At 40.4% G+C, this 25,000-nt stretch overlaps 1 protein-coding gene across 2 annotated transcripts in view; it reads left to right on the top strand.

Annotated features, from left to right (window-relative positions):
- Positions 1–25,000, top strand: part of trmt10a (tRNA methyltransferase 10A) — a 47,346-nt gene that overhangs the window by 4,695 nt on the left and 17,651 nt on the right. Inside the window, exons 2-4 of one of the 2 annotated variants that reach the window (XM_061961175.2) lie at positions 8,072–8,246; positions 8,318–8,389; positions 13,220–13,294. In XM_061961175.2, the coding sequence (XP_061817159.1) occupies positions 8,072–8,246; positions 8,318–8,389; positions 13,220–13,294 (322 nt within the window). The remainder of the gene's footprint in view (positions 1–8,071; positions 8,247–8,317; positions 8,390–13,219; positions 13,295–25,000) is intronic. The other variant, XM_061961176.2, reaches the window with a different exon arrangement.

The raw sequence follows: 25,000 nt of genomic DNA on the forward strand, positions 1-25,000 counted from the left end.
TCAGGCAAGTAGAAAAAACCTTAATGTTGAACCCTGCATGTGTTGAGCTGCTGCCGCTTAAGGTTAGACGGCACTGTACATAGAGCGCTTCTGCTCGTTAGTAATAAATTCTAATGTTGGATGTTCACTCCTTCACACAGATGAGTATAGAAAAATATTTTCAACGGCCGAAAAGGGCTCGACTTGGAGAGGAGGTAGGCCTACAGTCCGGACCACAGGTGCGACCTGTTCAGCAGCAGGAGGAGGAGGAGGAGGTTGACTGACTGTGGCAGGACACCTCTGCCTCTGTTTCACTTCATGTTGCTGGTAAATAATATGGTTGTAGTAGTAGGCTAAAGTTAAATTATTTAGTATTCACTAATTAAAGGGGCAGAGCTTTAAGAGACATTTTAGCTTTTATATTTTATAAGATATATTTTTTGTAAGAACCACAATTAATAATAATATATGTATATAAATATATATATATATATATGTGTATATATGTATATATATATGTGTATATATGTATATATATGTATATATATATGTGTACGTATATATATATATATATATATATATATATATATGTATGTATGTATGTATGTATGTATGTATGTATGTATATATATATATATATATATATATATATATATATATATATATATATATATATATATATATATATACAGTGTTTCCCACAGGACGGGCATCTATTTGTGGTGTGGGGGTGGGGTGGGGGGGTGGCGGCAGCGGCGATGACCAAGAAGAACGCGGAGTTGGAATATAATTACAACATTTTATGTACATATTTATATACAGATTTGAACAATTAGTGATTCACTGAAATATATTTATTAATTGTGGTTCTTACAAAAAATATATCTTATAAAATATAAAAGCTAAAATGTCTCTTAAAGCTCTGCCCCTTTAATTAGTGAATACTAAATAATTTAACTTTAGCCTACTACTACAACCATATTATTTACCAGCAACATGAAGTGAAACAGAGGCAGAGGTGTCCTGCCACAGTCAGTCAACCTCCTCCTCCTCCTCCTGCTGCTGAACAGGTCGCACCTGTGGTCCGGACTGTAGGCCTACCTCCTCTCCACAAGTCGAGCCCTTTTCGGCCGTTGAAAATATTTTTTATACTCATCTGTGTGAAGGAGTCAACATCCAACATTAGAATTTATTACTAACGAGCAGAAGCGCTCTATGTACAGTGCCGTCTAACCTTAAGCGGCAGCAGCTCAACACATGCAGGGTTCAACGTTAAGGTTTTTTCTACTTGCCCGACTTCTCAAATCTACTTGCCCCAATATTTTTACTTGTCCTGCCTAGGTTTTTTTCTGGCTGTGTAGTGCTCACGGCTTATATCTTACTATAAAATCCTTCCTGTTGACTATTTACAACACTACACAGTATTTATTATTATTATTATCTATAATTACATTTAAATGGCATTGCATACATGTAAAATTAAATGCTATTTCACATTATTTGACCAGTAGCAGTTACACCCATCTGAACAGGTCAGCCACCTGTTTAAAGCCCGATCACAGTTGAAATCTTGAAATGAAGGGCCTTTAATGGCCAAAACATTAACCTGGACAACATTTTAACAGCTGGTTGGCTCAGATTTTATTCTTTTCATTGCATTCACATGCTGCAGTGGACAGTGGACAATTTAGCTTCAGTCCATGTGTGTTTATTGACAACATGGTTATAACCTGGACACGTTAGCTCGTCGGTATTGTAACACGTGACTGTTACTACGTGCGTCTGCCCCGGGCCACGAGTCAAACAGCGGCGGTGTTAATGAAGCAGCGTCAGGCTGCTCACCGTCAGTGAAACGCTCGGTGAAATCACGGATTAACGTTAAATATATGACGAGCCGCGAGCGATGCAGCTATAACCTATCTACAAGTGATGGGTTGATGAGGCGTCATGAAGCGTTTCGACACATTGCAAAACTGTATTGATACTGTGTCGATACTGTGTCACTAAATACTGACATCTGCTGGACATTAAAAATCCCTACAGGCAACCTATGGACCGACTCAACTGACACTGATTTTATGACCTAGTACAGTGGTTCTCAAATGGGGGTACGCGAACCCCTGGGGGTACTTGAAGGTATACCAAGGGGTACGTGAGATTTTTAAAAAATATTCTAAAAATAGCAACAATTCAAAAATCCTTTATAAATATATTTATTGAATAATACTTCAACAAAATATGAATGTAAGTTCATAAACTCAGTGAAGCACAAGCTCAGGTTTGTCACTAAAATGTCTGTCAAAAAGAACTGTGAAAAGAAATCCAACAATGCAATATTCAGTGTTGACAGCTAGATTTTTTGTGGACATGTTCCATAAATATTGATGTTAAAGATTTTTTTTTTTGTGAAGAAATGTTTAGAATTAAGTTGATGAATCCAGATGGATCTCTAATACAATCCCCAAAGAGGGCACTTTAAGTTGATGATTACTTCTATGTGTAGAAATCTTTATTTATAATTGAATCACTTGTTTATTTTTCAACAAGTTTTTAGTTATTTTTATATCTTTTTTTCCAAATAGTTCAAGAAAGACCACTACAAATGAGCAATATTTTGCACTCTTATACAATTTAATAAATCAGAAACTGATGACATAGTGCTGTATTTTACTTCTTTATCTTTTTTTTTTCAACCAAAAATGCTTTGCTCTGATTAGGGGGTACTTGAATTTAAAAAAAAATCACAGGGGGTACATTGCTGAAAAAAGGTTGAGAACCACTGACCTAGTATATACAATAATATAAACCAAGTCATTGTATTTCATTTAGGATTATTTCATAACTTCATTTAAATAAAAATATATTTTTTGTCTTTTTTAGACACAGTCAATAAATAATGTGAACATGTATCATAACATGGAAATCTAAGAGAACGTGTTGTGAATGAGGATGCTTGTGGACCTGGAAATTATTATTTAATTTCTTTTACACATTTTTATAAAAAAAAAAACAGTTTTTCCAACGTATTCAATTTTAGACGCTTTCTCTTCTTAGTTATTATTTCTCCGGCTGTAGAAAAGACCCGCTCTCAGGGCACAGAGGAGGCATCAGTGCGACACAGTTCGCGTATCGGTCACGTGACCAAAACAGCTCATGATCGGTCACGTGACTTTCTAAAAGCGGTACGCGCACCGACACAGGGTTTCGCTCTATGAGCTCGACGCATGCGCCGATGCATCGGTGTTGCCGGACCCATCACTACTATCTACCTATAACCTGTAAAAATTAAGCAATGCTACCACGCTAGCAAGCGTTAGCTAGCTGACCCATGAGCCACCAAGCTGCTAACTGTCGCCAAAAGGCTAGGTCATAAAATCAGTGTCAGTTGAGTCCATCCATAGGTTGCCTGTAGAGATTTTTAATGTCCAGCAGATGTCAGTATTTAGTGACACAGTATCAATACAGTTTTGCAATGTGTCGAAACGCTTCTTGACGCCTCATCAACCCATCACTAGTAGATAGGTTATAGCTGCATCGCTCGCGGCTCGTCATATATTTAACGTTAATCTGTGATTTCACCGAGCGTTTCACTGACGGTGAGCAGCCTGACGCTACTTCATTAACACCGCCGCTGTTTGACTCGGGGGCCGGGGCAGACGCACGTAGTAACAGTCACGTGTTACAATACCGACGAGCTAACGTGTCCAGGTTATAACCATGTTGTCAATAAACACACATGGACTGAAGCTAAATTGTCCACTGTCCACTGCAGCATGTGAATGCAATGAAAAGAATAAAATCTGAGCCAACCATCTGTTAAAATGTTGTCCAGGTTAATGTTTTGACCATTAAAAGTCCTTCATTTCAAGATTTCAACTGTGATCGGGCTTTAAACAGGTGGCTGACCTGTTCAGATGAGTGTAACTGCTACTGGTCAAATAATGTGAAATAGCATTTAATTTTACATGTATGCAATGCCATTTAAATGTAATTATAGATAATAATAATAATAAATACTGTGTAGTGTTGTAAATAGTCAACGGGAAGGATTTTAGTAAGATATAAGCCATGAGCACTACACAGCCAGAAAAAAACCTAGGCAGGACAAGTAAAAATATTGGGGCAAGTAGATTTGAGAAGTCAGGCAAGTAGAAAAAACCTTAATGTTGAACCCTGCATGTGTTGAGCTGCTGCCGCTTAAGGTTAGACGGCACTGTACATAGAGCGCTTCTGCTCGTTAGTAATAAATTCTAATGTTGGATGTTCACTCCTTCACACAGATGAGTATAGAAAAATATTTTCAACGGCCGAAAAGGGCTCGACTTGGAGAGGAGGTAGGCCTACAGTCCGGACCACAGGTGCGACCTGTTCAGCAGCAGGAGGAGGAGGAGGAGGTTGACTGACTGTGGCAGGACACCTCTGCCTCTGTTTCACTTCATGTTGCTGGTAAATAATATGGTTGTAGTAGTAGGCTAAGGTTAAATTATTTAGTATTCACTAATTAAAGGGGCAGAGCTTTAAGAGACATTTTAGCTTTTATATTTTATAAGATATATTTTTTGTAAGAACCACAATTAATAAATATATTTCATTGAATAACTAATTGTTCAAATCTGTATATAAATATGTACATAAAATGTTGTAATTATATTCCCACTCCGCGTTCTTCTTGGTCATCGCCGCTGCCGCAACCGCCCCCCCCCCCGACCCACGACCACACCACCACAAATAGATGCCTGTCCTGTGGGAAACACTGTATATATATATATATACATATATATGTATGTATATATAGATATATATATATACATATATATGAGGGCAAAGACTTGAGACTTACTTGTGACTTGCAAAGCAATGACTTGGTCACAAGTAAGTCTCAAGTCTTTGCCCTCAAGTCTCGAGTCAAGTCCCAAGTCAAGACAGGCAAGTCCCGAGTCAAGTCCAAAGTCATGACTGGAAAGTCTCAAGTCAAGTCCCAAGTCCTGCATTTTGAGTTTTGAGTCCTTTCAAGTCGTTTTAACCACAGACTAATGTATTTACACAGATTGTGTATGCTTTTAAAACGCTGTATTTATTTATTAAAACAAGTGCATTTGAAATTGCAGGGAAAAAGATAGTGGTGACATTGCACTTCAAAATAGCACTATTAACCAGTCATTTTAAACATGTAACTCATTCCTTTACAGAATAAACACATTTGAAAAAACAAGTGCAACTGTACTTATTTGCACAAAAGTGTTAACATTGTATTTCCATGGCATATTGCATTGTCACTAGTTCCACAGCAGTTTCTGTCCTGTTCTTACCTTATCTCATTGTGGTGGAGGATGACGGCCCTACAGGGGTTTGGTTTACAAACTTTCAGCCCCACCTAAATTCACCAGCCGCCACTGATTATGATGCATTCTCATTTTAGGCAAAGTATAAGACAATACTTTCTTAACAGTATAATTGTAACCAGGAATAAGTCTTCAAGTAACAATATTCAAATACTAGCATTGTTGGGTAAGACAGAATTTGGTTTTATTCTGAATCCAGTGAAACAGATTGGTGGTTTTAGCTGATATAAAGACTTTCAGGTGTTTATATATGTTTAAGTATTTGGCAGACGCTTTTATCTAAAGCGGCATACATAAAAAATACATATAAAACAATCACTGCAAACATTATCATTTAAGGGAAGAATGTAATACAAAATATCAATACAAAGTGTCAAGATAGAATAAACTCTCTGCTGCTGAAGCAACAGAGATACAGTCTACAGGTCCCTAAGATATATATATATATATATATATATATATATATATATATATATATATATATATATATATATATATATATATATATACATACATACATACATACATACATACTGTATGTATGTATCCATCCATCCATCTTCAACCGCTTATCCGGAATCGGGTCGCGGGGACAACAGCTCCAGCAGATACCCCCAGACTTCCCTCTCCAGAGCAATATTAGTGACTTCCTCCTGGGGAATCCCGAAGCGTTCCCAGGCCAGAGAGGAGATGTAATCCCCCCCATCTGGTCTTGGCCTGCCGCGGGGTCTCCTCCCAGTGGGACGTGCAACGAGGACCTCCCTAGGGAGACGCTCGTGAGGCATCCGCACGAGATGCCCGAACCACCTAAGCTGGCTCCTTTCCAAGCGAAGGAGCAGCGGCTATACTCCGAGTCTCTCTCGGGTGACTGAACTTCTCACCCTATCTCTAAGGGAGATGCCAGCCACCCTTCTGAGGAAACTCATTTCGGCCGCTTGTATCCGCAATCTTATTCTTTCGGTCATTACCCACACTTTATGACCCAAGGTGAAAGTAGGAATGTAGATAGCTCGGTAGACCGAGAGCTTTGCTTTCTGGCTCAGCTCTCGTTTCGTCAAAACAGTGCGGCAGAGAGACTGCAATACTGCCCCGGCTGCTCCGATTCTCCGGCTGATTTTATTCTCCATCTTTCCCTCACTCGTGAACAAGACCCCGAGATACTTAAACTCCTCCACCTGGGACAGAGTCTCGTCCCCTACCTGGACTGTACAAACCATTGGTTTCCTGCTGAGAACCATGGCCTCTGTTTTGGAGATGCTGATCCTCATTCCAGCCGCTGAACACTCGGCTGCGAACCAATCCAGTGAAAGCTGAAGGTCACGAACCGTAGGTGCCATCAGGACCACATCATCTGCAAACAGCAGTATATGTATGTGTATATATATATATGTATATATGTGTATATGTATGTATATATGTATATATATGTATATGTATGTATATATATATGTATGTATGTATGTATGTGTGTATGTATATATATATATATATATATATATATATATATATGTATATATATTTATATGTATATATATATAATGTATATTTATGTGTATATATATATGTATATACAGTATTTATATGTATGTATATTTATGTGTGTATATATATATATATATATATATATATATATATATATGGTTAATGTCATACAATATGTTTACCGGCCCGAACAACATAAATTGTGATTGCGGCGGTCACTCACCATGTCTCGTCCACAGGTACGCGCAGGGAGCGCGTGCACACATACACAAAAGCAGTCTAAGATAAGCAACAAACAATTTGCAGTCATTTTGTCGCTATGATTGAATGTACATTCATCCAAATATAATAGAATATACATCCATCCAAATCGCTAGTGATGGGTGGATGAGGCCTAATGAAGCATCAAACCACTTGAGCCAATTGTTCGAGGATTTCTCAAAGCTTCAATGCATGCAAATGTATAATTAAAAACCGCTGCATCTTAACCACATAAGGTATAGTGCATTAAATTGTTGCGTCAGTTATGGCTCTTAGAAATGACAATCACAATAAATGTTTTTGCTAGTTCAATCAAATCAGGTTGTATTAGGTTTTTTCTGTCACCTTGAGGAAAAGGCATAAAGAGGAAGATGACTATATAATGTAACTTGGACAATGAGGTACAGAACAGAGGAGATTTAGTTAATTTCTATTTTTGGTTATAGCCGATTCTTCTTTTCTTTTTTTGACAAAAACTCCATCATCCAGCTACTGATTTCTGGTAGCTGGTTGAAAATAATTAATACAGAATGCGTTACTGTATTAATTCTAATGTTTACAGAGATAAATACATTCGAGAAGTGACGTTGCCAAGAATCGAACCCACGTCTTTTGGAATAAAATGTGCATGCCCGAACCAATATGCTGCCAAATGTCTGCTGACGTCGCCAATACAGGTTAGCTATTCATGACATAGTGGTAACCAGTTTGGGTTCAGTTTGTCGGCATTCTTTGATTCCAGTGGCATTTTTATGAGTTGTCAAATCTCCTGGCAAAATCTGAACTGAGTCCTGAAACTCACGTGGTGGAGGCGGGCAGCGAGCCTGAACCGCATACATAAGTGGTCAGGTGGTACAACTTGCACGTGCATGTGTTTCGTACGTACGCCGTAAGAGGGAAGGATATATTGTGTAAAATACATTGGGAAGTTGGCGCCCTCTAAGCATCTGTGTAAATGTTGCAAATGGCCCCTTTAAGGTGTAATGTTTTCATTTGGAATATTGCAGAGAGAAGCGTAAAAAAAGGAAGGATCAGCGTCGCCAACAGAGACAAACACAACTTCATCAGGAGGACAACAACAATGAAGACCACAGGGCCAGGAAACGACCTCGCAGAGATGTCACTCCGAGCTCGCTGAGGCTGGTCGTGGACTGCAGTTTTGATGACCTTATGCTAATTAAGGTAACTGGATACTTATCTCGCAGGATTCCTGAACATTTGCTTCACAAATGTGCCCATCTTGTACTTGTCAGGATGTCCACAAGCTTCACAAACAGATTCAGAGGTGCTATGCGGAGAACCGACGAGCCTTATGTCCAGTCCAGGTGGGTGTGTACCTATTGAACTGAACTGAACGTATTCTATCTGTGTAGGCCCTGCAATGAGGGAGCCAATGGTCCAAGAGGGCAGCTGCGATAGACTCCAAGCCCCTATGTAACCCCAGGAGGGACAAGCGGTAGAAAATACGTGGATAGATGGATACTGCATCTGAGTGACAGACATATTGGCCAATCAGAATTGTTGAGCCAAAGCGGAACTAAGACGTCTTACTTTCTGCATCGTTCTCAGCATCTGAGCGCGTTTATTGACCAGAGTGACCCCTCTTTTCAGTCATTAACAATCTTTGCCTCGGCGGAGAAAAAGGATTATAAGGCCAAATGTCCTGTTGTGGGAATAGTTCAGCTTCAAATGGGATGGGCGATATGAGCCCGTCCACACGGACGAACGAGCAAAAATGCCGTCGCGATCATGTGATAGCAATAAACAAAAAGACAACGTCCAAACTAATTTTTCCATCTGGGAAAAAAATGCACTTTAATATGTTGAATATGTATTTAGGTAAAAGGCCTACTGAAACCCACTACTACAGACCACGCAGTCTGATAGTTTATATATCAATTATGAAATATTAACATTGCAACACATGCCAATACGGGTTAGCTTACTAAAGTGCAATTTTAAATTTCGCGCGAAATATCCTGCTGAAAACGTCTCGGTATGATGATGTCTGCGCGTGACGTCACGGACTGTAGAGGACATTTTGGGACAGCATGGTGGCCAGCTATTAAATCGTCTGTTTTCATCGCAAACTTCCACAGTATTCTGGACATCTGTGTTGGTGAATCTTTTGCAATTTGTTCAATGAACAATGGAGACAGCAAAGAAGAAAGCTGTAGGTGGGAAGCGGTGTATTGCGGCCGACTGCAGCAACATCACAAACACTGCCGGTGTTTCATTGTTTACATTCCCGAAAGATGACAGTCAAGCTTTACCATTGGCCTGTGGAGAACTGGGACAACAGAGACTCTTACCAGGAGGACTTTGAGTTGGATATGCAGACGCGGTACCGTGAGTACTCATGCAGCTGCGGCTTCCAAACATTTGATCGCTTGCCCGTACGTGCGTGCCGCTATGTGCATGTCACGTACGTAACTTTGGGGACTTTGGGGAAATATATGTGCTGTATGAACTTTGGGGAGGTGAACGGTACTTTGGGCTGTGGGATTGAGTGTGTTGTGCAGGTGTTTGAGTTGTATTGGCGGGTTATATGGACGGGAGGGGGGAGGTGTTTGTTATGCGGGGTTAATTTGTGGCATATTAAATATAAGCCTGGTTGTGTTGTGGTTAATAGAGTATATATATGTCTTTTGTTTATTTACTGTTTTAGTCATTCCCAGCTGAATATCAGGTCCCACCCGCCTCTCTTAACATCTTCCCTATCTGAATCGCTCCTACTGCCCTCTAGTCCTTCACTCTCACTTTCCTCATCCACAAATCTTTCATCCTCGCTCAAATTAATGGGGAAATCGTCGCTTTCTCGGACCGAATCGCTCTCGCTGCTGGTGGCCATGATTGTAAACAATGTGCAGATGTGAGGAGCTCCACAACCTGTGACGCCACGCTACTCGTCTGCTACTTCCGGTACAGGCAAGGCTTTTTTAAATTTCTTCAGGTGTGGCCCCTTCCAAAAATTGATTCCTGTTGCGTGAGCGCGCACGCTTGCTAAAGCTGCACTGCTGGCACTTCGTCTGTACACAACTGATTACTACGTGTAGGACAATCACTTCTATTCGTAGTTTGTGCAACGATATGTTTTCAAATGATTTAAGCCTTTATCTTGTCCAAAAAATGACAGTTGACCATTTTTATGGTATTATTGCGATTGTAAAGGACTGTTATTGATCCCATGTTGATGTGCTAAAACTATTTGTTTACAAGCTACATACAATATTACTGTTATTTGTTCATGCACATAATACATATTAATAAAGATGTATTCATTCAACCAATGTATTCTTGGTTGCCAAAAGGGTTGAAACTAATATTTTGATATTGACACATCTCTTCTGTGCATAGATTACTGGACTACCCTAAGGGAGATGCACAGATAAGATGTGTCAATCTCAAAATATTACTTTGAATCACTCTTTGCCAACAATAAGGGAAGATTACAGATTTTTAAAGGGTACTTTAACACGTTAACAGTACAGTATGTACTTTATCATAATATATGTATCGCTCTTTCGAGTAATCTAATAATTTATGCACATATGTCAAAATCAAAGTATTAGGTTGAATCACTTTTTGGCAACCAAGAATACATTAATTGAGTGAATACAATACATCCAAACACTTTATTAATATTTAATATGTGCTTGAACAAATAACAGTAATATTGTATGTAGCTTTTAAACAACAAAGAGGTTTTAGCACATCAACATTGTATCAACAACAGTCTTTTACAATCTCATTAATACCACTGTAATGGCTGACTCTGTCATTTTTGGGACACGATAAAGGCTAAATAATTGCAAACACATATCGTTACAATACCCACAAATGTGTATGTCTTAGATGTAATTATCAGTTTAACCGCAAGTATAAGTGTTTGTCTTTGATGTAATACTCAGTTTAAAACCACAAGTATAAATGGTTGTCTTGGATGTAGTAATCAGTTTAACCACACGTATAAGTATTTGTCTTAGATGTAATACCGTAATCAGTTTAACCATAAAAATAAGTGTTTGTCTTAGACGTAGTAATCAGTTGTGGACAGACGAAGCCTCAGCAGTGAAGGATTTGCGAGGGATGCACGCCCATGCGGCAGAAATAATAAATGTAACTTACAGTTGTGATGTCACCATCGATGACTGGCCGGCTAATAGCATCATAGCAGTAACAATGAAATGTGTCCTCAGTTTATCCCAGTTGTACACATATTACCATGTGGAACATATTAAAGCCACACATTTTGGTTTAGTTTTTGGCGGGGACCACTGACTTCCTCATCTGAAGAGGAAAAGCATTTTGATTGGCTGTCATTTGTAACCAACCCCCACCCGTCTTTCAATGTGCCCGTTGTAAAGCTGTGATTGGATGTCCTCCCAACTTGTCCCACCCATCGACAAGACAAAATTAAATATGATTGGATTTAATTTCTGTCAACCTTTAAGGCTCTTTTTTATACTTAACTAAATTGTTCGTTAATTTGGTTATCGTCTTAGTGAACTTGCCTTTGTTTTGATTACCGGTAAATATCGTCCTATTTTTTTCCTGCCCTGATGTAAAAAAACCAAACTCTGTGGGCGGCCACAGTCATCCATTGCGCTTCTAAAGCCCTCTAAAAAAACATCCATAAACTAGTGCCTACAATACTCCAACCTGCATATCAACCAAGTATTAGCAACTTTGTCTATATAAGAGCCAACGCAAAGGAACTACTTTTAATAACAGCCATAATGACCATAAACCGAGAAAAAGGTCAACTTTGAAATTCAATTTATAGCTGGGAGACATTGCGACGAAGATGAGACAATATGCCCGTTTGCATTTTTTACCTAGCATTAATGTTGATCATCTAATGGGGAAAGATTTAAACATCCTATCAGTCAGCATCCCAGTGAGAACAGGCATTGCACAGTAAGGAATTGTTTTATTATGTTCGTAGTTTGTATTTCTTGTTCAGCACTTAGCAATACAGCTAGAAGATGCTTAGTGTTCCACAATAGCTGGATTTGCATATCACCCAGCTTCTAAAACTTGTAGCTCATTCTCCGCATATTCATGCTCAAAAATGTAACGTACTGCATCAGCGTTTGTCCCAAAGTAATCGTTGTTGGCCCTCATGAAGTCCGTCATGATTAGTAGTAGTTGTTTTTGTTAAAGGAAATAGCGAACGTTGTGATGTGCTCTGTGAAATCACTTCACTGCCGTAATGTTTAAAATGACTGAAATATGTAAATACTACACGGTATTATGAATGTGCCTGTTACTATATTATTTATATACAAATGTTTGTACTTACATCATGTAAATGAAACGTCTACGAAAGTGTTTGGATGGGATCCCCATTACCTGCATTGTTAACCACCAATTGCTACCTTTTATTTAAGATTTACAATGCATAAAAAAATAAATACATAAGGATTGTGAATGATAGGCAAAATTCCAACAAAAATGCAGTTCCCCTTTACCACTACCTATGCAGTTTCGTTTTAACAACTATTTGTCTATTAATATTCTGTATTGTAAATAAAGTAATGCAGACAGTTCTAAAATTTGTCTGACTGCAGTGAGCCACCTCACCGAGAGATCCGACCAGTTCCTTTATTATATGGCACTTATGTTCCAGTTTCGCACACATTTCCATGAAATGTGATGCGAAATGCTTATTTAGTGAAACGATAAGAAATGTAAAATTGCATCAATATACGTAGATTAAAGATGCATCAATAATTGATTTTTAATCGAATTGTATCTCCGGAATCGTAATCGAATCGTCAGGTGGACAAAAATGTCCACCTCTAATATTATGTAAGGTAAGGTTGTAATTTTACACAAAGACAAAAAACATGTAATTTCACAAAAATACTGTAGCAATAATACAAGGCTTGCCTCGATTCACAAGAGAATAAAACATGTGTTTCTGTTCTAATTTTACTCTAAAATTCGTACTACTGTACCCCCAAAAAGTTGTAATTAAGATTAAAAAAAATCATAAGAAATAAATGACATGATAAAACATGATTTTACAAAAATAGAATTTGTTGACCTTAATTTAAAAAAAGATAAGAATATATTATATATTTTATTTTGTCAGAGAGGAGTCGGTAGAGCGATAAGCTAACGTTAGCATGTGTTTCTTTTTTGTCCAGTTTTATCTAACGAGCCTCGGAGGACATCTCAAGCAGAGCATGGACGAAAAGGACAAAGGCTGGATCAACTGGAAGGTGAACAGCTTTTCCTGCCTTTTGGTCCAATTATGTCCTTATAAATTGGGATTGGTATCATTTACTATTAACTAGAGATTTCAAGTGTGACAATATTTCTCTTTTAAGAGAAAAGCTGTCTCGCTGGCACAGGGAAGAAACTTGGCCCCCTTTTCGAGTCTCACACAGAGGAAACATAGCTGAATTTTTATAAGCAGCTGTCCCTGACTTTGGAGCTTAAAAGAGCAAACTACAGCAGTGTTATTGTGACTGACCTGTAGTATTGTGGAAGTGGCACACATTACAACAAACCTTTCAATGCACCACTATCATTATTATCACGTTACTGTTGAATGTGCTTAAAAGGTACTTATACACACACTCAAATATTTATTCAAAAGATAAAATACACACTCTTCCATACTTTTCTTGCCAGAAGACATTTTAAATATTGATTTAGCTTTTTAAGCGACACATTATTGAGTGTTTGAATTTGTTTATCTTCTTCCGTTTTAATTTATAATTGTTTTAGTGTTTTTAATGATGAAGGCAAAACAAGAGTTGCACATCTGCGAGATGTGATATCATTCGAGTTCACTCCCTGTTAAAGTCATCAGTGGTGGGCCGTGCGTTTCCCATCTAGGCCTTCAGTGATGTCCGACTTCAATGATTACCTCTCAAAATACCATAATTGATGTCACCACATGACCATTGCTGGAGAAATACTATACAGGAAAACATTTACGCCCTACTGGGCATTGTACAAAACTGGTTATTTTTTGGCGCATTTAAAAATCATTAAACCCGCATCAGCAAGACATATCTTATGTGGTACTGTCAAAATTTAAATTGCAAAAAACATTTTAAACGTGAAAAAAAAAAGAAATAAAATATCTGAACTCACATTTCATCGACAGCTGAGCTTTCCGGGGTTGGCCAAGATGGTCTCACAAGATGTAGTTTCTCTTTAAATATCCTTCTTGAAAATGGCTTTGCATGTTGTCTTGTCTAATCATAAAAGATGCAGACGAGGCGTGTTGGCTGACTTCTTAAAGTTTACTCCATAGCATGCTTATCCAAAACATCCCACTACCGCATAGTTTTACTACTGTGGGTAATGGAGTTCTAATGTTACCTGGCTCTAGGGCTGGGTGATATGGCCTTTTATTAATATCTCGATATTTTTAGGCCATTTCACGATACACAATATACATCTCGATATTTTGCCTTAGCCTTAATTAACACTTGATGCATATAATCACACCAGTATGATGATTTTAAATGTCTACATTAAAATACTGCATTAATATATGCTCATTTTAAACTTTCATGCAGAGAGGGAAATCACAACTAAGTCAATTTACCAAAACTGTATTTATTAAACAGTTAAGCAGTGGCACAAACAATGTCATTTCCAAAACAGAAAGTGCAAGATTGTCAGAGACATTTTAAAACAACCTATTAGTGCACTTTTGTGCATTATGTCACTAAGATGACATATCAAAACAACACGAAATTAAAGTGCACTTTTTGTACAGAACGCCACTACAATAGTTTAAAACAAATAAAGTGCACTTTTGTGCATGATGTCACACAAGCTATTTCAATAACTGTCAAATATAAATGAGCTGCATAATAGGAAATCAAATAGTGTATGTCCTTCGCTATGTGGTAGGTTACTGCAGATGTTATCTCTTTCTGTTGTTGACTTGAATTTGTTTCATACGGTGTTGATCTGGAAATTGTTGCTTGGGCATTTTGTTGGTGTGGCACCGGCCGGAGATGTTGGCATGCAGAGTTTCAAGCACTCTTCATTCTCTAGCGGGTGACTTTTCAAGTGATGCTACAAATTAGCAGTAACGCTACTTTTTGTAGCAACGCTTTTGCCGTATACTTGACATATTACGGTTGTCTGTTCGACATCTTCGCGCTTGACGCCAAACCACCGCCAGACAATGGACCCCCTGCTGTTTTTCTTGGGAATTAATTATTCCTTCATTTGTTATCAGATTCGCACCTTCTCTCTCTCGTATTACCACTCGCACCGCTTCGCTAGCATCACAGCTAATGTTACCCATGCTGCTACCTCTCTGCTCAGCGAGGGCGTATGACGCGACAGTATGTGATGTATGTAAGAAGGTGCGCTTGTTTCACGTCTCTGTGAGAAGGAGAAACAAGAGAGTGAGAAACGCCTGTAGTGTAATGCCCGCAGCTAAAAGCAACTGCGTGAGAACGTATACTCGAATATCACGATATAGTCATTTTGTATATCACACAGAGACAAACCCGTGATATGACGAGTATATTCGATATATCGCCCAGCCCTATCTGGCTCAAAACATTACTATATATCTGCCTTAGGCCATCTAGAAGGCCTTACTGACAAAGACGCGTGATCTGATTGGCTATCGCAACTGTCTGTCACTGTATGTGACAGTATGTGTGTTCGTTTACAGTGCACAGACGCCAGCATTGCTGAATCTGAAGGCCTGCGGCAGATTTGGTACAGCATGGCAACATAAGCTAGCTGAATTCTGATTGGATGAAAACTCTATAAACTAAAAACAACAGCGCTTGAAGGAGCATTATATGACATGAAGGGAATATGAATACTTTTAGATATTTAGGGAAAGTAAATGAAAAATTACTTTTAATTATGATCATGATTTCTGGTTATGTTAGGCCAGCAGAGAAGGCCTTGCTGGCCCTGACGGCACACCACTGCATGTCATATATATAATATATGTTCTAAAATAGAACAGCTTGTACAAACCCCGTTTCCATATGAGGTGGGAAATTGTGTTAGATGTAAATATAAACGGAATACAATGATTTGCAAATCCTTTTCAACATATTCAATTGAATGCACTACAAAGACAAGATATTTGATGTTCAAACTCATAAACTTTATTTTTTTTTTTTTTACAAATAATAATTCACTTAGAATTTCATGGCTGCAACATGTGCCAAAGTAGTTAGGAAAGGGCATGTTCACCACTGTGTTACATGGCCTTTCCTTTTAACAGTCAATAAACGTTTGGGAACTGAGGAGACACATTTTTTAAGCTTCTCAGGTGGAATTCTTTCCCATTCTTGCTTGATGTACAGCTTAAGTTGTTCAACAGTCTGGGGGTCTCCGTTGTGGTATTTTAGGCTTCATAATGCGCCACACATTTTCAATGGGAGACAGGTCTGGTCTACAGGCAGGCCAGTCTAGTACCCGCACTCTTTTACTATGAAGCCACGGTGATGTAACACATGGCTTGGCATTGTCTTGCTGAAATAAGCAGGGGCGTCCATGGTAACGTTGCTTGGATGGCAACAGCATTAATGGCGCCTTCACAGATGTGTAAGTTACCCATGTCTTGGGCACTAATACACCCCCATACCATCACAGATGATGGCTTTTCACCTTTGCGCCTATAACAATCCGGATGGTTCTTTTCCTATTTGGTCCATAGGACACGACGTCCACAGTTTCCAAAAACAATTTGAAATGTGGACTCGTCAGACCACAGAACACTTTTCCACTTTGTATCAGTCCATCTTAGATGAGCTCAGGCCCAGCAAAGCCGACAGCGTTTCTGGGTGTTGTTGATAAACGGTTTTCGCCTTGCATAGGAGAGTTTTAACTTGCACTTACAGATGTAGCGACCAACTGTAGTTACTGACAGTGGGTTTCTGAAGTGTTCCTGAGCCCATGTGGTGATATCCTTTACACACTGATGTGGCTTGTGGATGCAGTACAGCCTGAGGGATCGAAGGTCACAGGCTTAGCTGCTTACGTGCAGTGATTTCTCCAGATTCTCTGAACCCTTGGATGATATTTCGGACCATAGATGGTGAAATCCCTAAATTCCTTGCAATAGCTGGTTGAGAAAGGCTTTTCTTAAACTGTTCAACAATTTGCTCACGCAGTTGTTGACAAAGTGGTGACCCTCGCCCCATCCTTGTTTGTGAATGACTGAGCATTTCATGGAATCTACTTTTATACCCAATCATGGCACCCACCTTTTCCCAATTTGTCTGTTCACCTGTGGGATGTTCCAAATAAGTGTTTGATGAGCATTCCTCAACTTTATCAGTATTCATTGCCACCGTTCCCAACTTCTTTGTCACGTGTTGCTGGCATCAAATTCTAAAGTTAATGATTATTTGCAAAAAAAAAAAAAATGTTTATCAGTTTGAACATCAAATATGTTGTCTTTGTAGCATATTCAACTGAATATGGGTTGAAAATGATTTGAAAATCATTGTATTTTGTTTATAGACAGAATTTCCCAACTCATATGGAAACGGGGTTTGTAGGTTCAATGTGCACAATTGAATAGTTTAGTTGCTCAGACAGCAATATGTATATACAAGTCTGGATTGGGGTATGGCCTGTGCAGGGGCGGATTAAGAAATTTTGGCCCCCTGGGCCTGACATGGTCTTGGCCCCTCAACCCCGCGCGTGCACGCGCACACACATGCACGCACTATGCAAGAAATACTGTATACTGTGAACAGACATGCACACTGTACTGTACAGAAGAGTGCACATACTGTACACACACTATTAGGTATACCACACAGACAAGCACAGGTTTCACACAGACACAGGTAGGGGGAGGGGATAAATGGCCTAAAAATAAAAATTTTGGAAAATGATTACGCCCACTTCAGTGATGGTGCATTGGGTCATTTGAGAGATATTATGTATTGGAAGTTGGTACCTATCATGAAATAAACCCCCCACCCCACCCAAAAAACTAAATTGGACATGATTTTTGCCACCTTTTCCTCCCTTCTATCATTAAAAATAAAATAATATCTTAGGAAAACACTTTGGCATAACGGCAGCTGTGCAGCAAATTGAGGCTCAAAGTCTGTATCTATTTTGTGGGAAAGCTTGAGGAGGAGAAGGAGAAAGGTAAAATGATAACACATGCATCGGAGAGCACCACAAAGAAAGGTGTAGGCCAGTTCATGGTACAAGGGCTGCATGCAGGTCAAGATAGCCCATTTCCTCTGCCTGTCTTACCCATTCACCGAGAGACCACTGAGGACATAGAAATGCAAGTGGATATGGGGTTCGAAATACTGGCGTCGGTCAGAGGAGTCAATGTGGAGGATGTTTATAAACTTGTAGATGCACATATGACTGACAGCACAGAGCACAACAAAGGCTTTTCAAAGCTGTTGGCAGAGATGAACAACTTGGAAAAACCAGCAGGGCAGATTTTTTGTGGCACCCACACTACACTGGGCTTCAGCAGTGCCATGAATAAAGTGATGCGGTTGGCGGAGGCCGATATGAAGATGGAGCAAGTGCTACAGAGTTTCATGGTGGATCTGGATGTAGACAGCAAGAATGCTATAGTGGCTGGACAGGCACTGGACATGTCCTGAACTCGGTGTCAGACGTGGCTGCCGAATACTTGGATGAAGTGAAGCAGCTGACAGATCTCATGCTGCCCCATCTGAAGACTGTCCTGGCCAGGCAGAGGATGGACTATGGGATGGATGAGGAGACCTTCCCAATGGACCCTGTCAGTGAACAGGCTAGTAACATTGATGGCACCCCTGTGCACAACATTGGGATGGAGAGACAATGTGGCAAGGTGGACTACAGACTGAAGAAGTTGGGCACACTGAACGCAGTCAATAGGTCAATAATTTTACAGAAGAGCCAGGAGCTTCAGAGGTTTCAAGGCAGCAGCACAAGCAAAAAGAGAGGTTGAACTCAACTGGAGTAAACTCATGAAGGCAAAATTCGAGAGTTGGGCTGACGAGAAACAAGAGATGGCTCAAAGACAGGAGAAGAAGAGACTAGACATGCTGGACACACTGAAATCTTTTGGTGGCCCCTTCACGATAGTGGGGAAGTTGAAAAGTTCCTTGTCGATGAAAGTCTGAACAAGAATGCAAAGCTGCAGAGAATGAAGCTTGAGGTTCAGTTTGCCAGAGAAAGCAACAAGCTTCTGCCTAAAGTCAATCCTATCTTCAGAATCCCGGTGACAGACAGTTCCCAGAAATGGCGAAAGTGCAATTCTCCCAGTCATAATGGATACTTAGAATTTTATGGTGGTGGTAAGTATTCATGAAAACAGGTAGCCTAACATTAGTGAATGGGTGAATTCTGGAAATAACAACCTAAAAATCTTACACAGTGCACCTTTAAGCAAGGGGTTTCTTTCGTGCTTTCAATTTCGCAAAATCATCCACCACATCATTGAAGTCCAACTCTCTTGTCAGCTCACTCTCAATTGCCATTAGAGATAACGCATTTAATCTTTTCTGAGTCATTCTTGTGCGCAGCTCATTTTTGACTCTTGACAAAAGAGAGAATGAGCGTTCTCCCTCACAGTTACTGACCGGTAGAGTGAGAAAAATCTGTAGCGCAATGTATGTATTAGGAAACGTAGGCTGTAGTCCAAAATGTATTATTGTTTTGAGCAGTCCTGAAGGGGTCCTCTCCTCATCAGTGTTGTTGAGCTGTATAAAAGATTTGAACTGTATAAGCTCCTGTCCAAGACTTTCATTGAGGTCAGATGAGTATGATTCAGTGAGAATCTTGGCCTTGTGAAGGACTGAAGCATTGGACTCTGTATCCAAAGAGAAAAGGACACTGAACAAATTGTTCAGATGTTTGTAGGCCTCCAGACGGTGATTAAGGCTTGAACTCAGTTGATCAATAGAGGCAATAAATGTCTCTATTTGAAACAGTTGCCTTCCCTCAAGCACAACATCTGGGGATGCTGATTCATCAGCAAACTTTTTACGTTTCTTCGTCCGTTCAGCCCTGTAAGATGGGGTGCCACCCAACATGTTTAAGGCTTTCTGCTCAAAATGATCAAATAGATCTCTTTGGGAGAGAACAAAGGTGCGCAGAGATTCCAGCAATCTAACTGCTGTACCAAGGTCCATGTCTGCTTTTTGAAGTTGCAGACTTGTGGCCTGAAATCTGGACAGAACAGTGTCCCAAAAGCCTGCCATGAAGGCCATCTCAAGTGAATCCAGCTTCCGCACTAGACTGTCAGCTTCAGTTTGTGTGTCTCGTTTCTCTGTGTCATCAGTGGAAATACCCTGTAGTGCTGCTCTTATTTTACTGTAGTTCTGCCACAGTGCTTTGGTAGATTCTGCACGGCAACTCCAACGCGTGTTGGATAAAGCTTTAAGTGTGAGATCTATGTTGGAATTGCCAAATACCCTGTCCCATCGGTGTGTGGATGCAGTTGTGAAGTTGTAAATAGACTGAATCAAGTCAAAATACTTAGAGACTTCATTTCCACATCTGTCAAAGCTGTTGACTCCCACCAAATTCAAAGAGTGAGCTGCACATGGAATATAGTGTATTAATGGGTTGCTTTTCTTTAAGTGAGCCTGCAACCCATTATACCTCCCTGACATGTTGCTGGCATTATCATAAGCCTGCCCCCTGCAATTTGACAGCTCTAACCCTAGATTTTCCAACACAGACATGACACAGTTAGCCAAACTTTCACCTGTATGGCTAGTAATGGGCTCAAAACCCACAAAGCGTTCAACAACACTGCCCTCTTTGCTAACAAAACGGAATATGAATGTCAATTGGTCCACATGAGATAAATCTGGGGTTGAATCCACAATGATAGAGTAGTATTTGCTTGCTTGCAGTTCATCTGCTATAGCCTGTTTGGTTTTTGCACCCATCAATTCAATGAATTCCTCACAAATGGTGGAGGACAGATATGAGGTATTACCTCGACCCATCTGCCCAAACTTTCTGATGTGATCCTTTAGAAAGGGATCAAATTCAGCCAGGACCTCCAGAATACCAAGGTAGTTCCCATTGAGAGGAGACCCTAACGATTCATTTTTACCCCTAAATGCAAGGCCCCTTTCTGCAAGGAATTTAATGACTGCAACAACTCTTTGTAACACCTGCCTCCAATAGCTGCTCTCTGCCTGAAACTGTTTGAACAGGTCTGCATCAACTGTGGCACCTGTGGCGCGGTTCAAGACTGCTTGCATGCAGGTTATGTGCTCAGCACTTCGCTCATGTTCACCAAATCTTTCTGAGTGTTTCCAATCACAATAGCCTGTCACAAAAGAATGCGTTTTTGGGGAAAACAGTTTGCATGCAAAGCAGTAAACATTACCAGTAGAGGGAGAGTACATCATCCACTCTCTTTGTACTCGTTGTCCATTGGGCAGGTGTGAAGTAAAATGTTCATTGTTTAGGCATCGGGTTTTGCCTCCTAGCCCACTGTTCCTCACAGAAGCTGGATAATGGCTGTGACGGTTGTGAAATGATTTTGCACCTCTTTGAATAAGAACTTCCTTCATTGACTCAGTGAGGGTATCAGCCCATTTAGCGGGATCACTAGGTAGAGTTGTCACTGTAGATGGTGTTGAAGAAAGATTCAACTCATTTTCTATGCTGTCCAGAGGTGCAGTGACCTCACATTCATCCGAGCAACTGGCTACTGCTGAGTTGGTTGAATCATTAGCATCCGAAGCATTTGGTTCAGTGCGTACACTTGTAGTGGTCTCAGGATCTTGGGAGCTACATGCTAGCTCAGGTGCATTGCTAACCTTAGCTGAATTTGCAGTAGCATTTATAGAATTGCTTTCAGCAGATGTCTTTGTACTGAAGAAGCTGGAGATATTTGGAACACTCTCAAGTAAAACTGATTCCTTTTTTTTCTTTTCTTGCTGAATTTTTTTTCTAGCTCCTCCACTTAGACGTTTATGATCCATATTTCCCTTCTTTCTGTGCACATTGGCTCTTTGCCTATCACAACAGCTTAACCAACTATGTGTGTGTGTGTGTGTGTGTGTGTGTGTGTGTGTGTGTGTGTGTGTGTGTGTGTGTGTGTGTGTGTGTGTGTGTGTGTGTGTGTGTGTGTGTGTGAGTGATGCAATTTTCAAAACTAGCAATCTAGCATTAACAGTCAAAAGCAGAAATCAGCTGATTTCTATAAGAACTGATAACAGATTTCCAATCAATGCTAAACTCAGACAGCGAAAGTCACTAGATGACGTTTTGAGTCGCCAGTCATGTATGGCCAAAAGTCTCTAAATCGAATGCCAACGTTGCTTAATCGCCAACACACTGGGACTCACTGAAGGACTGACAGTGAATAAAAAAAGATGATTAAGATAATTGTGTACTTTTCTCTTCTGATATTTTCACTAAGGACCCTAAGCTATCTGCATGCAGCAACAATGTCTGACAGACAGGAGAGCGGAGTGGTCAGTGATGAATGGCAAGGGAACAGACTGATTTGTACTGAGGAGAAAGAGAGAGCCAATTACAGTGAAATAAATTCCAAAAGAGCCAAGTGACTAGCTGAAGGCAGGGACAAATGCTTTGGAGTGACCAACAAGAGTGCAAAGTATCAAATGGCAAAATGTGGGAAGACCAACAGGCAGATCTGCTTTTACCACTTATCTTCACAACCAAAAAGTCGCTAAATGATGTTTTCAGTCGCTAGCCAGGTATGGCCAAAAGACGCGAAATCTAGCGGTAAAGTCGCTCAATCACACTGACAGTGAAACAAATAATTTTTAAAAAGATAGTAATCGTACAATGTCTTGTACTTTTGTCTTCTTTCTTAATATTTCTCAAAGGACACCAAAATGTCGCTATCTGCAGGCAGCTTGCTAGCTATGATGGCAGCAACAATGTACCTTAGAGTGACTGACCAACAAGAGCTAAGTACCTAATGGCAAAATGTGGAGAGACAGACACAATAAATTGCATTAAGATGAAGAGAACTGTTGCTATTATTAATTTTAACAACAACCAGAAAGTCGCTAAATGTCACCAGCCAGGTATGGCCAAAAGTTGCTTAATTGGCCACACACAGTAACAGAGAAACAAACAAACAAACAAAAAGATCATAAAGATAATAGTTGTACAACTTTGTGTACTTTTGTCTACTTTCTAAATATTTTCACAAAGGACACCAAAATGTTGCTATCTGCAGGCAGCTTGCTGGCTATGATGGCAGCAACGATGTCTGCCAGACAGGAGAGAGTGGTCAGTGACGATCGAATCGAGAAAATGACAAAATGGGTCAAAGACCAAAAAGTTATTAACTGACAGCAGTGACAAATGTCAGACTGTAAACTTTTTTGAAAGAAAAGGACAAAATGGGAAGATGCTGATAATAACAGCAAAATGGAAAATATAAGAATTTCCAAGTAATGCTCAACTCAAGTGTGTGTGTGTGTGTGTGTGCACGTTAAACTTCTTGTGGAATGATTTCAAATTATCTCTGAGTCTGAACTGAGGGAAAGGAAACCAAATTTTGAGCAGTCACTCACGAGTTCAAAGTACCAAATGAGGAGATTCTAAAAGAACAGACCGGTTTATGAAAGACTCGATGGGGGAGGGGCACAGCTAAGAATACTTGAGTGAGATTCTGTGATCCAAATTCGAGATAGAGCTTTTTGATAATGATAATTTGTCAGAGTAAGGTTGTGTAATCAAAATTTGAGAATGAGCTTTGCCAATCAATCAAGAATATTTGCATTAAGTTCTGTGATCAAAATTCAGAAACAACCTTTAATAATTGATAAAGAATATGTGAGTGAGATTGTGTGATCCAATTTGAGAATTAGCTTTGATAATATTGATTGAGAGCCTCTGGCCCTCTGTGGATCGTGGCCGCGGGGCCAAGTTGGCCTGGCCCCTTGGGGCCTCTGACCCTCTATGGATCGGGTCCAAGTTGGCATGACCCCTCGGGGCCTCTGGCCCTCTATGGATCGTGGCCGCGGGGCCAAGTTGGCCTGACCCCTTGGGGCCTCAGGCCCTCTGTGGGTCGCGGCCGCGGGGCCAAGTTGACCTGGCCCGTTGGGGCCTCTTACCCTCTATGGATCGTGGCCGCGGGGCCAAGTTGACCTGGCCCCTTGGGGCCTCTGGCCTTCTGTGGGTCGCAGCCGCGGGGCCAAGTTGGCCTGGCCCTTTGGGGCCTATGACCCTCTGTGGGTCGTGGCCGCGGGGCCAAGTTGACCTCGCCCCTTGGGGCCTCTGACCGTCTATGGATCATGGCCGCGGGGCCAAGTTGGCCTGGCCACTTGGGGCCTAAGATTATTATTTTTGCAAAAGTAGTTTTGCATGCGTCGCGGCCGCGGGGCCAAGTTGGCCTGGCCCCTTGGGGCCTCTGGCCCCCTGGGCCTGGGCCCGGTAGGCCCGTTCATTAATCCACCTATGGGCCTGTGTAATGGGGAAATACGTTTTGTATTCATGTCAGCATTTAAAGGGGCCCTATTATGCAAAACCAACTTTTTTTTACCTGATGGTACCTGCGTATTTGTATTTGGAATCTGCATAAATCCCAACAAATTTAAATCAAACTGTGGAGGCATTGCAGAGATATTAATAAAACAATCTTGCCTTCCTTCCTACTTCCTCCAATCCAGGGGTGCCCACACTTTGTCAGCAGGCGAGCTTCTTTTCAAATAACCAAGTCAAAATGATCCACCTCATCTTCACACACACACACACACACACACACACACACACACACACACACACACACACACACACACACACACACACACTTATGGTAGTCCATCGTATCCGATGATGACTTCCACTTCTTCTATTGGTGAGTTTTGAGGTGACTAAAAAGTCCAATACGAGAGCCACATGGTCTATTGCAATGGGGGCATATGAAGTTAGTGTTTGTTGTGGTGTTGGCTGCAGGGCCCATCTTCCTCCTCTGGCGTTTCCCTTCCCTCGCTGCGCTTCTC

Source organism: Nerophis lumbriciformis, linkage group LG05 (assembly GCF_033978685.3).
Source record: "Nerophis lumbriciformis linkage group LG05, RoL_Nlum_v2.1, whole genome shotgun sequence".
NCBI lineage: Eukaryota > Metazoa > Chordata > Actinopteri > Syngnathiformes > Syngnathidae > Nerophis > Nerophis lumbriciformis.